Raw genomic sequence first — 17,822 nt, 5'->3', positions numbered from 1 at the left:
TGTAGCAATGAGTATGTTTAGGGCTTGCTCCAAATTGTCTTCGTTTTGGTGGGTGTGGAGAGAGACTTTAAAAAGTGTTCAGAATAAGTGTAAGATGGAGGGTGGGAGTTGATTGCTGCTTATGAGTGCAACCATTTTGAGCATTTATTCCCCTTATGAATTTGGTTTCTCCTGGGGGACTCTTTGGATATTTTAATCAAGATCCTGAGTTCTTTTTGGACAGAGGCTTCTTTGCTTTCATCTCTATGTCATCCTTAGTTTCAGAAGGCTGATGGGAAAAATTAACACTATTGATGTAAGAAAAGGTTCATAAGACCACTGTGTTGAGCTGGGATTCAAAGACACTTAGAGAAACAATATATGACTAAGAGTAGAAATATAAACTTAACAACTCACCCTCAATGAAAACATCAAGTAACTTAAGTAACTTTTTTTTTTATATAATCCCGAAATAACTGGAGAACCAGTCGTACTGTGTAGTCATTAGATCACTATCTTTCACCCAAAGCTGATTTGACTGCTCTTGCTGAAGCTGAAGATGATTTAAACTGCACGTTTGAAAACGTGCAGTTCAGCTGACTCATTCAATTATTCATAAATTAAATACATGCATAAAATGTCAGTCAGAACCAGCCAGTCTAGTGCTCAGCTTTTAACAAGAACTGATTTCAGGATTTCAAGAAAATGTTATTGTTAACATTTAAACTGTTGGTTTAAAATCCTGACAGGTAATGAATCTTCATTTCGGTTTTGTGATCAGGAGTGGTGACAAAACATGCTTGGTCATTTTGCTTGAGTTAGAGTATAACAGATGAGCATGGATTAGGTTATTTTTTGAAGTGTAAATGTTGTCGAGAGCTTAAGCAATTCTACATCTTTGTGCTTATTACCAGTGTTTTGAAATGGGGTCACAGGCTTTTAAAGGTGATCATTCACAACTATATCCGTTTCCCTAACATGGCTCATTTATAAGACATTAAGGAGAACCCTTGTTATTTGAGGGGACTTTCTCCCATATATTTGTCTAACTACTCGAGTTATATATACATTTTTTTATATTAGCTAGTTCCAATTTCCAGAGGCTTTTGCTGTTGCTACCATCAAACGGACATTTTATGAAGAAGCATAGATGGAAAATCCTTTTAATTAGGTTAGAGCACTTCAGAAAAATAGGTATTTTCATTCTGAGACTTTCCACACTGCAGTAATACCGTAATTACTATATTAATAATAACTGTATTACTTATGCCTGCTGAGAAGCAGGATGTATTAGTTCTACCACTCTGCAATACAGCTTTCCAGCTTTGCTCTGGCTGCTTTGCCTCCAGCCGTTGCACAGCAATAGCTCTGTCCACTCCTGTCCCTGATGAGGTACTGCAGCGCTGGGACTGCTCACTATGGGCAAGTGTTCTACACACTGCCCCCGTGCTTTTAACTTTGTCAGTAAACCCAAAAAGGGAAATAAATGAAATGGAGATGAAAAAGTGCAATGATAGGAGTCTAGTGAATTACATAGTTTGCTAATCTCTTTGTGTTTCTATTTTTTAGACTCTATTAGTGCTTTGATATTTCCTAGAAAAAGCTATATAAAAAAGCCTGTCTTTTGACAAATCAGAGTCTTTCATTCCAAATGACAAAACCAAAACAGATAAAATAGGAAATCCTATTGCTTGGATTTACATTTATCTGCTGTTTATAGCCAAACTTTTATTAAGCCATACCTAACCTCTCAAAACAAAGCTGATGATCCCTTTGTTCCAGCATCTAGAAAAAGGCAGTAGCAGAAAGTCAGATTATGTGATACAGAAAATTGCATGAAAAGAATTCATTATCTATTAAGTTCTTCGGAAAAACATTGTTATTTTCTCTAGATTTTGGATAAGGGTTGTATTATAAAAGTTCTTTTATGTGATGACTAGTTTTGCTTAATTTATTGTTTCTTTATTTAAATTGAAAGACAGAATTTATAGCCATGATGATATCTGTGGAGCTTATTATCCCTTAGTAGTTTTTATTATTAAGATACCATTCTCATTTTTAAAATCTTTAGTTGTTGCTAGGGGTGTGGAGGTGGGTGACAAGACACAAAATGAAAATACGTTGCGAATACCAGATATTAACCTCTTTTCTCCTGGAGAATTAAAAATATTTTGTAGCAGTGGTAATGACAAGAGTTCCCTTTTCAGGTGTTCCTACTCTGAATGAACTTTATGAGAAGACTTCTTGCTCCAAAGCATAGACAATCAATAAATAGTTAGTTATCAATAGAAACATTTTAAGTTGTGTAACAAAAAAGAGCACACGATACTTACAGTGAATAATTGCCAGATCTGGTGCTGTTCCCAAATGGTTTTCTGTTCTTTTCCATACAGGAAAGTGAGTCTCCTCTGAACAGTAACATCACAGCATTTGCATTAAAGGCAAAAGTGATCTATCCCATCAACCAGAAATTTAGGGTAAGGTTGTAGATTCGACTTGTAAAAATTAATGACAATCATTCTGTGTCAGAGTAAATTGCAGAGTCAAGTAATGGAAGAAAATTTACTGCCAATCTGCTTAATAGGGATCTTTCTTTTTTTTTTTATAGTCCATTGACTCAGGGCTTATTCTGTAAGGTATCAGCTGCTTTCAGCTCCCCCTGAAACCTGCAATTCTTTACATGGTGTCCAGTCAATTTTCACTGTATTCAAGTGAGCTTGTCTGCCCCTTAGCATTAATGGAAGTTGGATCTGTGTAAGGAGCTGTAAGAAAAACACCACAAGGATCTAAAAGGAAGAAAGAAAGCATGCACCAAGCAGCTAACTACAGCAGAGGAGTGCTTTCCTGGGCAATGCAAAAGCTTGTCATTTATATGGAAACACTTTTGCTGTGTATACTGTTTAACTTTTCCCTTGAAAGTAAATACTGAAAATTGATGAGATGTTTGTCTCTTTATTGTGTTGTATTAATTGACCTTGTGAATTTTCTTTGACTTAACAGCCTTTGGCAGATGGCTCATCCAATCCATCTTTGCATGAGAATCCAAAGCAGGGAGTTCTGCCTAATCAAGTCGTGGAGACATCCATGTCAGGCAGCCTGGGATCCCTGAGCCAGGGAGACAAAGAGGACTGTAGTTCCTCCACAACAATACATTCTGCAACAAGCGATGACAGATTTCAGGCTCGAGCCTTCCTAAAGGTGACCAGCTTCCCTGAAGTGCTGACATGTGAGAGGTAATCAGTGAACTTGCCCTTGTTTGGCCATTTCCTGTGTTTTTAGGACAGTCACTAAAGGTGAAAGGCTGGGCATGAATGCACAGAGTCACCAAATCAGGACAGGGTTATCTGCATATAACCCTAAAATGTTGTTGGGGAGATTAACACATTAAGCTGTTGGAAGTCATCCTGTTCTTTTCAGAACAGGATCACAGAATTCATCTGTGAAATTTTGGGAATCAGAACTGGCCAAAAGCTGTCTCATAAAAGGTGTATCACAGGATAAGGAGATCTCTTTGTTACGGTTTGTATGCTCAGTTCACGTGTGCTCGGCTGGGGATGGAGTCCTCTGCTCTGTACAATGCCATGTCACACTGCAGGTGCCTTGAGAACACCCAGTGGTCTATTCTCTCCATTTTAATGGGAACTACTCATGTCTTACTCTGGGAAAACAGTTCCTCTCTGAGACACACTACTGATGAGCAGGTAGAGATAACTGAAATGAACTGTCAGCTCTGATTTCCTTTCAGCTGCGCCACAGCAAGGTACCCCTAGATGAATACATGTGTCTGCACTCTCATTAGCAAGAATAAGAAAATCATGTTTGTGTCACGGGGACTGGGAAAGGTACTGGCAATGAAGAATATTTACAAAATATCCACTCTTATTATGGCTGTTTCAATTTAAAGCCGTGTTTTCCCTGGTTGTATCCATTCATGCCTATGTTCACTTTTATCTTTTTCTAGAGGAAACTGCAATGCCAACTTTATTAAAAGCACTACTTTGTTTTGTTTACTTTTACGTACAGAAATCTTTTCTGAAAAAGAAGGCAGTGTAGAAATAAATTCTCGCTCCTATTTTGGGGCAGTGTTTTTAGGAGAATCTAATGGTTAAATGAAGCTAATATATTGTGTTGTCCTTTTGTGTAACCATCATTTAGATTGTTATTAATGCATTTTTAATCTTTCAGTTTTGATGTTAAGCTCTGCCTTTGCAGTCTTACTTTAAAAGATCTCATGCTTCTTGATAATGAACTCAGAAAAGAAAAACATGCGGTACGTACTTACATCTCATTTATAGCTCCTTGTTTTGAACAACCTAGTTGAATATCAGTTTAGGAAATAACGTAAACAGCTGCCTAGGTGGGATGTAGAGTAGCAGAGTTGCATTTCTACATTATTGTCTTTATTTTTTTTTCCTGCTCTGCACATATATGAGCTCCCTAAAGACGTAAAATATAATGAAGTATACTGGTCTGGGAAATACCAATATAGCAAATACAAAAATTTGGTTTTAAGCAGTAGTCCAGAGAATTACATACAGCACTTCAGGCTCATAAAAAGAGGTAATAAATTATTTAATAGATGAGTTTGTCTTAAGGACAAACTTGCTTGTTTGTGTGTTGCAACTCAAAAGACTTAAAGCTTTAGGAATAAAATTGAAAATTCAGTTCAACTGAATCAGTACCATTGTAATAAGTACAATAGTTGTGATTTTGTATGACTGAGGGATTAAGGTACCATTTAAACAATAGGTAACTACCTACATCAAGTCACAGCATCAAAAACTGACAAAAAAAGAAAGAAAAAACAAGTACAATCAAAGCCACAGGATACTCAGTAATGATTGTTTGTGGTGACAAGTTATGTTCAAGTACAGCATCATTACTGCTACTGAGTTTCAACTCAGTTATTATGAATCTGGACATAAAGTCTATAGCTTTCGCCTCCCCTCTTTTCTCAGGCTCTGTTTAAACAAATTGGTCATTTCTGCTATAATTTACTAAATCCACTGAGAATATTTCAAAGGTTGAGATTTTCTGAACAAATTTCTACACAACCCGAAGGAGGAAACAGGAAAGTAAACCTGGGAAGCAATTTCTCATCTGATGGATTATCCCTATCTAATTAGATGAGAAAGGGAACTTGTGATCAGATTCCAGAAGGAAGTTTAGCTTGATTATTGAAGGTTGAACTTGATCTCAAAGTTAATCATCAATTTCTAAATGAAGGTAAGTAGCAAGATAGTGATGTAATCAGAGAAACACGGAGAAAATGAGCATTTAATATGCTTTGTGGCCCACCAGAAATCACCACAACTGACTTTGACCTTTAGCTGAATATTTAAATAGCTTTATATTTTTGGTAGCAGGAAAAAAAAGGGAAAAATAAATCAGTCTGAGAATAGTTTCTTCCTTTCCCACTCTGCTTTCTCTGATTTCAGTCTTTCTTGGCATCAGGTCTAAGGAAATGTATGCTTTTCTTTCAGTCTTCTCCTGAACAGTTTTTTTTCTTTTTACTCTATATGGTGTCTTGGTAGTGTGTTCAAAACTTGCCAAACTCCTATCTAAAACATTTGCAAGTGAGATTGAAAACATGACTGCTTTATGGTTTTCTCTTCTATTGAGCTCTAATTATAATACATTTTACAGATTTTGCTCAGCTGACATATTGGCTTCAATAACTGTTTTTATATGCAAATATGTATTTATTAATGTTTTTATATGTTTTAAGCAGGCAAGTTCTGTGTCATCTGGAAAATGGTGCAGCAGTTAGTAATGAAGTGAATTAACCTTACACTGAAACTCTAATTGAGGCAAGAGGGGAAAACGTTAAGCAAAAATTTTCCCAGTGTTAAAAAAATTCCAAAACATCTTTCGGAAGACACTAGTATTACAATCTTAAACAAAAAAAAAAAAAAGGCACACAACTGGGAAATAAGTATTTTTCTTGCAAGAGAAGCTAGCTAGAACTTGAGATAGTTATTTTTGGGTTGTATATAAAAATGTTTGATGTATCATGTGCCTGACTACAGTTGAAGTCAGAGTAATGAGTCTTTAGTATCTTTCAAATAGTTATTATGAGTTTAGTGGTTCATTAAACAGTAGAAAAATGGCGTTTTTATTTTCAAGTGATCTGCATTTTCTCCAGTCAGGAATAGTTTCAAATGTGTCTGCCTGGTTACAAGGATATATGAGATTATGTGTAACACCATCTTCCAGTATCTTACTGAAGCCAGAACCAGAGAACTTTTCAGAGTGGAAGTACTGGAGAGTCACTGGTGATGTGTCTGTTATTTCACTTACGATTCACTGTAATCTCCCTGATTGATTTAGTTTAACAGAAGTTATCACAAAGATATCCTTACCGTGACGAACAGGCACTTAACCTGTGTTTTGTTTTCTTCCTTTTAAACAGATGTTTATTCAGGTTTTCAAAATATACTTCACAGACTTCCATCGTAAAAAGAAGATTACTGATGATTTGTTGGAGAAGATCCTTTTAAATCAGGAAAATGTAAGTGGGTTTGTTGGTTCATATTTAAGACCACACAGAATAAAGAGTTATTACCACAGCAGGCCATTTCACCTACTCCTTTTGAACAGCAATGTCATTTGTAATCTATTTCTGAAGAAATGCAAAGAAACTCCCTTGTTAGTTGATTTTCTCCATTACCTTGTGTGCTTTTTCTCTTTGTTGTTGTATGAAGTGATCTGTGTAATCTTGTAAAGATAAAATATTTTGTAGTTGAATCCATTTAAGCAAGCAGAACATTTTGAACCTTATTCATTCAGATTTAATAATTTCTAATTATCAGGGGCTTTTTTTGGTCCCACGTATTATTGCTGATAATAAAATAGCAGGAAATAAAGTAGCAGTTTGAAGCTCAAGGCTTTCATCAGGGGGAAATATACTTATTTTCTTCATCATCCTTTTTTCTTTCATGTACTTCAAAGTCCATATGCCACTTCTGAATTGGAAGACATATGTTGACAGTCAATATGCATTTCAGGTGGAGTCACAGTACTATTTTTAAGGTTATTACAAGGAAAAAGTATCTTTACAAAACTACAGAAAATAGGAGAGCTATTGGTTCCACTTTCCGTTTTCCAGTTTAGAGTCACATAAAAATCTGGATTGAGAAGCACATCTCGAGATTGTCTGGTCCAGCCCTCTGTAGGAAGCTTGGCTTTATGTAAGGTTATCCAGTGCCCTGCCAGTCCAAGTCTTGAATGTTTGCACTGAGAGCAGCCTAGTCACAGTACTGATTATGTTTTTCTTCCATGTAGATGGAATTTCACTAGGCATTAGTCTATCATCTTGTGAGCTCTAGTTCTTGCCTACTTCGTGCAGTCTCACAATCTGTGAATTCCTATAAGGCATCTCTGTAGTTGCACCGTATGATTTATATCAGAATGCATTTTGCCTTAAAGCACTCTTCTGCCTTAAGTTCTCAGGTTTAGTGTTAAACCTTAATGTATTTACTAGAAGAAAAGTGGGATTAGTTGTACAAAATGCTTTTACTTATGGGCTTCTGGTAAGGGCTTCAATATAAACAGAGCTAATCTAGAATAGGCATGTTTCCTGATAGAGCCTAACCCTCAGTGAAGTTTGATGGCATCTGTGTCTTCATGCACCTGACTAAGCTGCTGCAAGACAAAGACTAAATCTGGATTGTTAGATGCAATAATTGCCAGAGTAGTCCAGTTGTTTAAGTGCCAGTATGGGGTTTCTGTGTCCTGTATGATGGAGAGAAAGATCTTGTAAACCCAACAGTCCTAGAGGTGGGATATCATACAAGGAACGAGGCTGGTTATGACCACCATGTAAAAGGGATGTTGGCAATAAGCAAAAGTGTTATATGTTTTATTGTAGACAGCGTTTTCCTCTTTCAATTCTGCATCATAAAAATTCATGAGATTTTGATTAAGTTGTTAGTGAAGCTTGTCAAACTCTGGTTACATTTCTTTAAGGCATAAGGATATCAAGTTAATGCATTGACACACAAAACTCGGTGATATTAGAAGTCAATGCTTGCTATATAAGTCATGTTGCAGCAAAGAATCACCCTTTTCAGTATCAAGCTGCTAAGCAATGGCAGCAGACTAGTATTTGTTAGCAACATCAGCTTTCAGTAAAAATCACCCTGCTTTCTAAGGACTGAAAACCTGTAAAACCTCATATAATCGTGCAGCCTATAATTTGTCCCTTATGAGCATTACAGGTGTGTTCATCCATGTGTGCAAGCACTCAGCAGGAATCACTATCTGATTATCACCTCCATACTTATCTGAGCTTTTAAACACAGCATGTACACTCACAGCTGCCATTTAAGATGGGGCACATGCATTAAAATAAAAATATTTGTAGATAGATTCCAGGGGTTATTAGTATAAAGGCTCATGAAACAGTGTTTACTAAAACTTGAATTCAGTGGAGATGGACAACGGTCTTGACTGTACTCACATCCTAGTGGAAATGTATGTATTTGTGTTAAGTTTAGTTCAGAGCTGCTATATATCTGGAGATTACCTTGCTTGCTACAGAAGGCATATTACCAAGAGACGGAACTTTCTGAACACTCCTGTTCAGCTTCCTTAGGCATGAGCCAGAACTGATGTACAAATTCACTCCCAAATTTGGAATTTATGTCTGTTTTTCTTTTTAACAAATCATTTGATTTTTTTCCCTCAGGATTTTGAAGAATTACAGAAACAATTTGACTCTAGACTCCAGAATACTGAAATCTCAGGAGCCCATAATTCAGAGTACCAGACTCTAGAAGACTTAGAAAGGAAAGAAAGGGAATATTCTGAGCACGTAATAGATAATGTAAATTTCTAATTTTTTATAGAATTTTATTTTAATGTTATTCTTTTGGTGGAGAGTTCTTCAGTGCAATGGTTTTGTTGAGTAGTCCATGGTTAGTATTTTGTATGTGTATGAGTCCTGAAAACATTTTTACATTGCTCCAGCAAAGTATTTCAAAGTACCTTTGGGTGCCAATATGTTTTGTATAGCTAAAACATTTTTTATGTTTTTTGTAAAACACTACTGTTTTATCAGCTGAGAAATGTCTGCTGCTTGTCTGATGGTAAGATTTATTTCAAGCCTATGCATAGCCTGACTTTTAGGAATTTTATCCTAGCCCCTTGCTTTTGTCAATCTCTGTAACTGAGTAAAAGAGTAAGAGACTACAATTTTTTTTCAGCTGAAAGAAGTACTAAGAATATAGTTGCTGGGCAATGTTTTAGTATGGTTTGTGCATTTACTTTAGGAAAGCATTTTTCTTTAGCAACTTTCCACATGAGAATATATTAACATTTTTTGATGTAAAATCACAGTTTGATAGCAGGCATTTGATTTTCAAAGTAAAGATTTTTTTTTTCTCTAAAGTAGGTTCACTGTGTCGGAATGGCTTTCAGGCTAGAAAACTGGAGGTTAAGAACATTCTGTGTATTATTTTCCAGTAAACTGAGTAATATTCTTCCCAGCCCTGTTTTTGAAATTTGAGCAAATTGACTGCTGATGAAAATGAGAAGGTGACAGTTCTGTGAGCTGCCTGTGCAGATTGACTGTGGCACTTCAGCCCCAGACCAAACAGCCCATCACCTCAGTCTTGGGCCTTTTTCATACAGGAGTTAACATTTTTTAATGTCTGGTGCTTAAGTGTTTCACTGGGGATTTTCTCAGCTTTCTTTTGATTCTCTGAGCCCTTCACTTTATATTGGAAGTCTTGGTAATGTTGGGACATCTGTGTCAGGTTTCTTTTGCACTTTAACTTTGCTCAGTGGAAAATTGATTATTTAGAATTTTCCAGAGTTAGTCACATAAAAAATTGCTGGCAACCTTGCTGAGCAACGTGAGGCACTTATTCACCAGCAGCAGTCATCCTTCAGTGGGTCTGTCACTCTTGTGCCTGCAGATGCTTTTCATCATACTGAAAATAATTTCCATCTATGCAGATTTGTGTAGATCAGTACCTTCCACTAATCCAGTCTTCCCCTGAGAATATAAAGTGTTTTTTTCTGTACTCACAGATGTCATAATCGCATTTTTTTCCAAAACTCATGGGTACTTAATAGAAGTCTTGGTGATGGATGCATTTTCTTACCTTTATGTCTACAAGTAATCCCGCAGACTACAGAATATTCACAGTTGTGCACAATCATATTTGTGGAATCAGAACCTAAAAAGAATACCTGCTCCTACAGCTAAATAAATTTCCCAGAATAAAAGGGCCGCAGTTTATCTTTTATGCTTTTACCATCAATACTAAAAACCTAATAGGCTTTTATAGATGGAATATACAGAGAATTAACAAATTCTTAGCTAGTTAAAAAGAATAGCTACAGTTATGTTAAAAGGTCAGGTTTGACCTATTGGTTATGTGCCGCCACCGATATAGAATATGTATATATATATTTATATATATATATATATAATATATAATAGTCTCTTTAGCTTTGCAAATTGTTCAATGTAACTAATACTGAGAGCTGTCTGTAATCTCAGTGACTTGTATCTCAGTATACTCATATATATGCCTCTTTCTGTGATGAAATACCAGATGATTAATGAAGGAACATGGGTTGTGTTTTGATTTTTTGATTCATATTCCGCAGATGGAAGCTTTCTGGAAGCAGACTGACAAAGCCCAGCAGGCTTTTTTGGACCAATCAAAATGCTCAAGTGCCAAAGCAACAAAGATAATGGTGGATCTGACTGAGAAGATGATTGCAGTAGAAAGCTTGTTAAGTGAATCTCAAGACATGCAGGCAATGGTAAAGTAGAAAAGGAAATAAAAGTTGAGAGAGATTTAGTCAATCTGAAAAGAAAGAATTATGTCAGTGCAGAGAGTCTGTCAGGCCTGCCTCAGGAGTGATGTAGACTGCTTCATCCAGTTGTCTCTTTGAGCTTTTTTGCAAAGAGCTCAACTTCCATTGCAGTTTAGGAAGACTCACAGGAGGGTGAACTCTCTGCACTTGAGTGCCAGTTCTCAGAATACCACCTAGGTAGTCATATTAGGAAAAAGTATTATTAATGCAGCTGGTGAACCAGGAGTGAGAGCACTAGATCTAGTAATAGAGCATCATTACTGTGGGTATTATGACATTTCTTCTTTCAAAGCATTTATTCCACGTTGATTGACAAATCCTAATTTAATTTTGAGGGTGATTCTGTGTGTTCTGTGACTTTAATTGGATTTGAAAATTCTTATCAACTCTTAGTGACATGGTTTGAAGAGGGAAAACTGTGTTCATAAATGTACCAGGGCTGCTCCGGCTGGCAGGCACGGGCACCCAGGAGGGATTAGGAACAAGGATGGCGATGATGCATACCAGCACTGTGCTTTATGTTGTGTGAAATCTAACAGAGCCTTTATTTTTTTGCACAGGATATCCTTAAAGAGTTACATGTAATTTATAGATTAACATAGAATTGGAATCACTGCATTTATTAGTAATGTGGAGTATAAATATATACAGTAATTATTAGCTTGTTGGTTTTGCATCAGAGCAGCTAACTAGACTGAGCTGGCCAGGTGTGAAAAAAGTCTTTGCTGCTTGTCACACTTGACCCAAACTGGGCTGCTGTACAGTAAGTTCCTTCAGATGGGCAGACTATGGATAAGATGTCTGGATACAGATACAGGAGATACTCCTACCTGAAGTCACTACTGTGATGATGCTGAAATCTCATTGCAGAGGTCCTTGTAACATCTCTATTAATTACAGTAGATCAGAAAATCACGGAATCATTTGGGTTGGAAAAGACCCTTAAAATCAAGTCCAACTGTTGGCACTGCATTGTCAGACGCTTTCTAACCTTGCAGCATTGTTTAAAGCAGCTGCACTTTAACCCAGGAAGTCTTTCCCTACCGTGATCATGGACCGCTTCTTTAATAGTGCTATGAAAGCTGCTAGGCCATAGGCAATTATATTAATTTTTAGTGTATGTATTGAACTCTGTCTGACCATGTATTTGAAGGAATCACAGCCTTATCAGAATCAGGTATGTGTCCTCATTTCAAAATGAGGACTTGTACTTGTGTGCCATATAGTATCTTAAAAAGAGGTCCAGGACTTCCATGTTCTCTTCTGTCCATCTATCCTCCTTGAGTATTGAAGTTTGTTCTGCAAGGCTGTTGTCTTTTCCAGACTTAATGTCTTCTTGACAGCTACAAATAATGAAAAACACCAATAATTTTAGATTAGCTCTTGCAACTGAACATGCAATAAACTCACTGCTAGCCTGCACTGATCAAGACTTTCAGAAGTATTTAAGTACATGAAGATGGTTATTCACATGGTTTTGAGAAGCTTCTGTGGTTTTCTTTGTGGTTTGGGAATGAATAATTCAATGAAAGAGAAGCACAACCAAAGACACATTCTTGGTTTCTAAACAGGACTTTATGTTTGGTTTAGGACATTCAGGAAAGGTTATTCAGCTGGGAGCTTATGGTGAAAACGATTGATTCACTGAAGTCCTCTATACCAGAAGAGTGTAAGGGTAGATTAAATATTGTGTCAAATATTCTGGACCATTTAACTGTAAAGAACAATCTTTCAGTCCGACAAAAGGAAGAACTTCTAACAGATCTGCATAAGGCCTTCTGGGAACAGCTGGCACATTACAGTAATGGTGAGTACTTAGACTGGAGCTCATGACTTACATGAGTTCTCATTTTATCAAAGAGTAAAAAATTTACAGCTTCAGCCATATAGTCCCCTGTTTTAAAAAGATATTGATGAATTGACCAAGATCAGTTTTATTCTGGAGGGTGTATGCTTGGAATGGGAACTTTGACTTTAGGCCTCTTGTATCTTGTTCCAGGTATTATTAGGAACTTACTCTACAGTTCACATAATCTAATTTCATTAATTTGAATATAGAAGAAGAATCACACTTGCTACAAGTATTTGTGATATTTCTCCATTTACTGTTCATGTACTTGGTATTGCTGGTGATACTGACATAAGATACTGTCTTACGATCTCCTGCTAGCATGTGAAGCCAGAAGCAGTTGTGCTATATATAAAGCAGCTATGCTATCACTCTTGTGAAAAGATAATGTTAAAGCTTATGATCTTCATATAGCTGTCTCTTTTATTATGTCAGACTAAAATATTTTTTAAATTGAGTCTTTTCCTTTTATACCTCTTCACATTGCTTATCTGAAAAGAACACAATTGTAACAAAGTCTAAGCTGACTGACCCACTGATTTAAGGTTCTCCCTGTGTCATTTTGTATGTTACCTACTGCCAAGTATGTTGAAAATATTCCCCCAGCTTCTTTCAGGGCTCAGTGCCTCCCATTAGCACTCAGAAAATTACAGTAAATGTTTAGCCAGAAGGAAAACAATGACAACTACTTCAACACAATTTCCAGAACCATTTCTGCTACTTTTGAACACATTTAAAGAAAAGTTTCTTACCCAAAATGGTATTAGGTTTAGAGTTTGGTGAACTGAATAGTCAGAATTAATGCAGTCTTGTTGCAGTATGTTCTTGCTGCAGTGCTGCTCACTCACTTTGGGTTTAGTGTTGATAAATTTTGTCTTATCTCACAGCCATAAATTCACGGAATCAGAAAATGGTTAAGGTTGAAAGAACTTCTGGAGGTCGTATGGTCTACCCTGTGTGCTCAAGCAGGTTGAGCTGCTGCTAGTTGCCCAGTGTCATGTCCAGCCAGCTTCTGTCTCCAGGAATGGAGACTCCACCTGGGCCACCTGTTCCAGTGCTCAGTCATCCTCATGGTGAAAGGAACCTCCTGTGTTTCAGTTCCTGGCAGCTGCCTCTGGTCCTTTCATTGGGCACGACAGAAAAGAGTCTGGCTCTGACTTCTTTGTACGCACTCTCCAGGTGTTTATATATGTGCTTAGATCCACCCTAAGCCTTCTCTTCTGAATAGCTGAAGGCTGAATAGCCCCAGTGCTCTCAGCTTTCTCTCATTGGAGAGATGCTCCAGCCCATTCATCATCTTTGTTGAACTCTCTTCAGTATCTCCATGTCTCTCTTGTACTGTGGAGCCCAGAACTGGACACAGCACTCCAGGTGTGGCCTAACCAGAGCAGAATGGAGGGAAAGGATCACCTCGCTCTAACCTGCTGTCTTATGTTCAACCTGGTCTCCACCAGAAGCCCAGGTCCTTTCCTGCCAAGCTGCTTTCCATCTGGGTGGTCCCCAGCATATGCTTGTGCCTGGGGTTGTTCCTCCCCTGGTGCAGTACTTTGCACTTCCCATTGTTAAACTTCAGGAGATTTGCATCAGCCTGTTTCTCCAGGTTGTCAAATGCCCTATGGATGGAAGCATAACCACGTGTGGTGTATCAGCCACTCCTCCATTTTTTGTGACCTCTGCAGACTTAGTAAATTAGCACTCTGCCCCATCATCCAGGTAATTAATGAAGCTAGTAAGCAGGATTGCCCTCAGTATTGACCCCTGGGGTACACCAGTAGTTACTGGCTTCCAGGTGGACTTTGAGCAAGTTTTCAATACATCTCACTGTCTGCTCATCCATCCTCTTCTCTGTGAGGATCTGTCAGGAGACTGCATCAAAAACCTTGCTGAAGTCAAGGTAGCCAATATCCACCATTCTCCTGTCATCTACCAAGCCAATTATTTCATCACAGAAAGTCCTGCAGACTTGCTCCACTTTCAGAACATCTAGCTGTGTGAACAGTTCGCTGATATTCACAAATACATGTATATTGTGATACAGTTTATTTCATGGATGTTTGCTTCTGAAACTGTCTATGCCTAGTTCATAGTTTTTGCACAGGTTCAGCCACTAATGTTCTTTAAGCATAAGTGGGTGTCTCTGGGTGATTTTTCCTTCTTTTTGTCAATTTTCACTTGTTCCAAAGCAAAAATACCTCTGTCAAGGCCTTGATTTTATGCAAAGTAGGTGGTTACAGTTATATATAGCTATATATTATAGTTGATACATTCTGTGCAGAAGAATATTATCAACCTCCTGGTTTCAGATAGAAATGAAATGTGCTTTAAAAAAAAATACCTGGAGTGCAGCATTTATCCCAATAGTGTCTTATGTTGATGTTTCTTATGAGCTCCTAAATACAAAAGTTAAACTGTACCTGTAATTCACAAAGAGCACAAAGCCGGCAAGACTGTGCTCCTAGGATACAAAACAAGGAAGTAAAGAATCAAATAGTGTTTTAAAGTAAAACACTGCTAAATTTGTTTGAGTGATACTTTTATTACAGTCTCCTGTACTTTGGTGCACTTTCAAGTGTTCTGTCAGTGCATCATCAGCCTGTGGATAAGCACAATAAATGAGCATGGGGAATAAATAACATTCTTGGTGCTGCAGTACTGTGCTCCTTTTGTTTCTCTACAAAACAATTTCTCATAGTTAAAGCAGCTTAATGTAATGGCAGAACAGTAGCCACAGGTAACTGTTCTTTTGCATTCCCCTTTAGCTGCTTGTGTCAGGAGTGAAGTATGGCTCTGGGGCAGGGCAAGTGGGGGAAATGAATAAAATTCTTCTTAGGTGGACAGGCAATGAGACGTGAAGTGGCAAAACATTTAAAGCACCAATTGCATTCAGCAGCCCGGCATCCAGATAGACTCATGAATTTATATATCACTTAGAGCTGCAGGGAGAATGAAGAGGGAAGGAATTTAGTCCTAAATAGTTCACATTACTAGCACAAAATTGGAGGGACCTTTACAACTTCAACTGCAGATTCTTGGATGAGTCACTTTAAAAGTCCGGTGTGTATGGCTGCATGCCAGTTCAAGCTAATCTGAACCAGCACTGCTTTAGACCTTTTCTCCCCACCATATGTTACTGCCCCTGTCCTTGCAGAAGCATTTGCATATCTGCAATTAGGTAATGAGCCACTTACCAACCTTCCTGAAGCTGGAGAGGGAGGTTTGGGGTGCTGCAGGAGGGAATCTGTTTCTTGGACTAACATGCTGCCTTTGCGTAAAAAGCAGTACCAGTGGAAGGGAGGGTGCAGGATGGTAGCAATCCAAAAACCTGATAGATTTAAGTGCCATGTAACAATCTAGAAGTTCACATCTGAAAAGGCCATCAGGGTAAGAAGCAAATTTCAAATCCTGCACGGTGATTACTTGCCTGTTTCACTCACTAACAGATTTCCGTGAGCTTATGTTGTGTGACAGTAGCAGATGCTGCTTTCTCCCTGTGGAGTCGTGGTATCTAATTGTTTGTGGTTTATGTTCCAGAATGCATGCAACAAAGTAAAGACCTGATCTTGAAACGTCTGCAGTGCCGTGCAAAGAAGAAGGAAGAGTTCAAACGCAGACAGAAAACTGAACAAGAGAGTCTCCTTAGTAAAACTTTTCTTACTGAAGATGTTCAGAATTTTCTCAAGGTGGGAAAATAAAAGCTTATTTTCACTGTTCTATTAGTTTTTAAGGCGAAATGTATTGCAGATTTCTCCCAGTTCCATAAAATTGGGAATTTTGAGTCCTCCCAAGAATCACGTGCAGCAGCACAGGTGGACAGGGTCAGAACCCCTGGTGGTGTTGCATTGGAACAGAATACCAACGGAGTTAATGCAAGATTGCATGTTTTGTAGAAAACATCTTTTACTTAGATACAGTGTGTTTGGTTCAATCCCTGGAGGAAAGTATCCGGCCTGCATTACAGAAGAAAAGAGTCTGCACTGATCTAATTGCTTTTCTATGAGTGGGGTTACCAAGGCTCAAAAGACTTAGCAAATTTCACAGAAGCAGAGGAAAAACTAATTATGATCTCTGGCAGGATGCCTTAGAGAAGGTTTGCAGTTGATAATTTAATAAGGTATACGATGGCCAGTGTAATGTTTCCTTGGTCATATTTTCTATAGAGATTTGTTGTTATTGTTCCAAATGATATACAAAATCAGAGTTCTTAGCTGTAAATGCTGAGAGCTGCAAAATTGGAATAACTGCTGAGAACTGCAAACCCAAGTTATTAAGAATTAAAAAAAATCCTCACTTTTCATGAAAAGAAATAATTTAAGGTGAAAGTGGTTACAGCCAGCAGCATTAAACTTTTGATGAAATCTAATAACTTAGATAAAATTACTGTATGAGAAGACCGAGATTTCAACTGCAGCAAACTGTCAAAATTTATTGATCTTAACACTGCGATTTTGCACCACAGGGCCATATTCTTTAATTATGTTGTATGAATTGGATAATGCAGTTACTATTTCTGTATGCACATCTGCCTGGCAAAACCTCCCTTCAAAACAAGTAGAGCACTTTTTACGTCTTTGGCTTTTCAAAACTTGTGACAAATAATTCTGTCACACATTTTTGTAGCCAGTGTGCACTTGTGAATGTATTTTCATCTTACACATCATTGGAAACTCTTGGACACATCCCAGATTCACTTAACAAAGCTTAGAAATTTTGCATTAAGACCCCTTCCCTACAAAGGTAGAACCACACAGCTTTGTGCATGAGATGCTCTATTCTGTACACCTTAGAAAGGTGTGGAGTAGGCTTAGTTGAACTGTAGACTAATGATCTGCTCATGACAGGCTGAGCAAGGGCAACTTGCACTTCATGCTGCAGGATAGAACACAGCTGAGTTTTAGGATTATGAAATGCCTGTGTACAAATTATGAAAGTCAGAAATGAAAACCTTTCTGCTGCCACAGTGGGAGAGTCTTTTGTCCCAGAACAGATGGGGTCTTAATTGCAGAAACTCTTTGAGGAATAAAAAAAATTGTATATACCTGTACCTCCTATGGTTTGACTTAAATAGTCCAGTAATTATTTTGTGAGAACAATGCACTTGGCACTGAGGAGCTGTTTTAAGTTTGTTTCAGAATTTCACAGCCAGCCCAACAGTAAAGGAGTT

General features: G+C 37.7%; 1 protein-coding gene across 6 annotated transcripts in view; it reads left to right on the top strand.

The window, feature by feature from the left end:
- The window catches only part of EVC (EvC ciliary complex subunit 1), a 50,535-nt gene that overhangs the window by 3,294 nt on the left and 29,419 nt on the right, over positions 1–17,822 (top strand). For 5 of the 6 annotated variants that reach the window (XR_004240346.1, XR_004240345.1, XM_032109958.1 and 2 more), the window contains exons 3-10: positions 2,373–2,456; positions 2,980–3,212; positions 4,165–4,249; positions 6,392–6,490; positions 8,669–8,806; positions 10,600–10,758; positions 12,403–12,619; positions 16,193–16,341. Coding sequence is in view for 4 of the 6 variants with exons in the window: in XM_032109958.1 (XP_031965849.1) it covers positions 2,373–2,456; positions 2,980–3,212; positions 4,165–4,249; positions 6,392–6,490; positions 8,669–8,806; positions 10,600–10,758; positions 12,403–12,619; positions 16,193–16,341 (1,164 nt within the window). In the remaining 2 variants the exon portion in view is untranslated. The remainder of the gene's footprint in view (positions 1–2,372; positions 2,457–2,979; positions 3,213–4,164; positions 4,250–6,391; positions 6,491–8,668; positions 8,807–10,599; positions 10,759–12,402; positions 12,620–16,192; positions 16,342–17,822) is intronic. The other variant, XM_032109960.1, reaches the window with a different exon arrangement.

Source organism: Corvus moneduloides, chromosome 5 (assembly GCF_009650955.1).
Source record: "Corvus moneduloides isolate bCorMon1 chromosome 5, bCorMon1.pri, whole genome shotgun sequence".
NCBI classification, from domain to species: domain Eukaryota; kingdom Metazoa; phylum Chordata; class Aves; order Passeriformes; family Corvidae; genus Corvus; species Corvus moneduloides.
The sequence above is the reverse complement of the archived record's forward strand: the minus strand, read 5'-3'. Positions and strand labels throughout refer to the sequence as shown.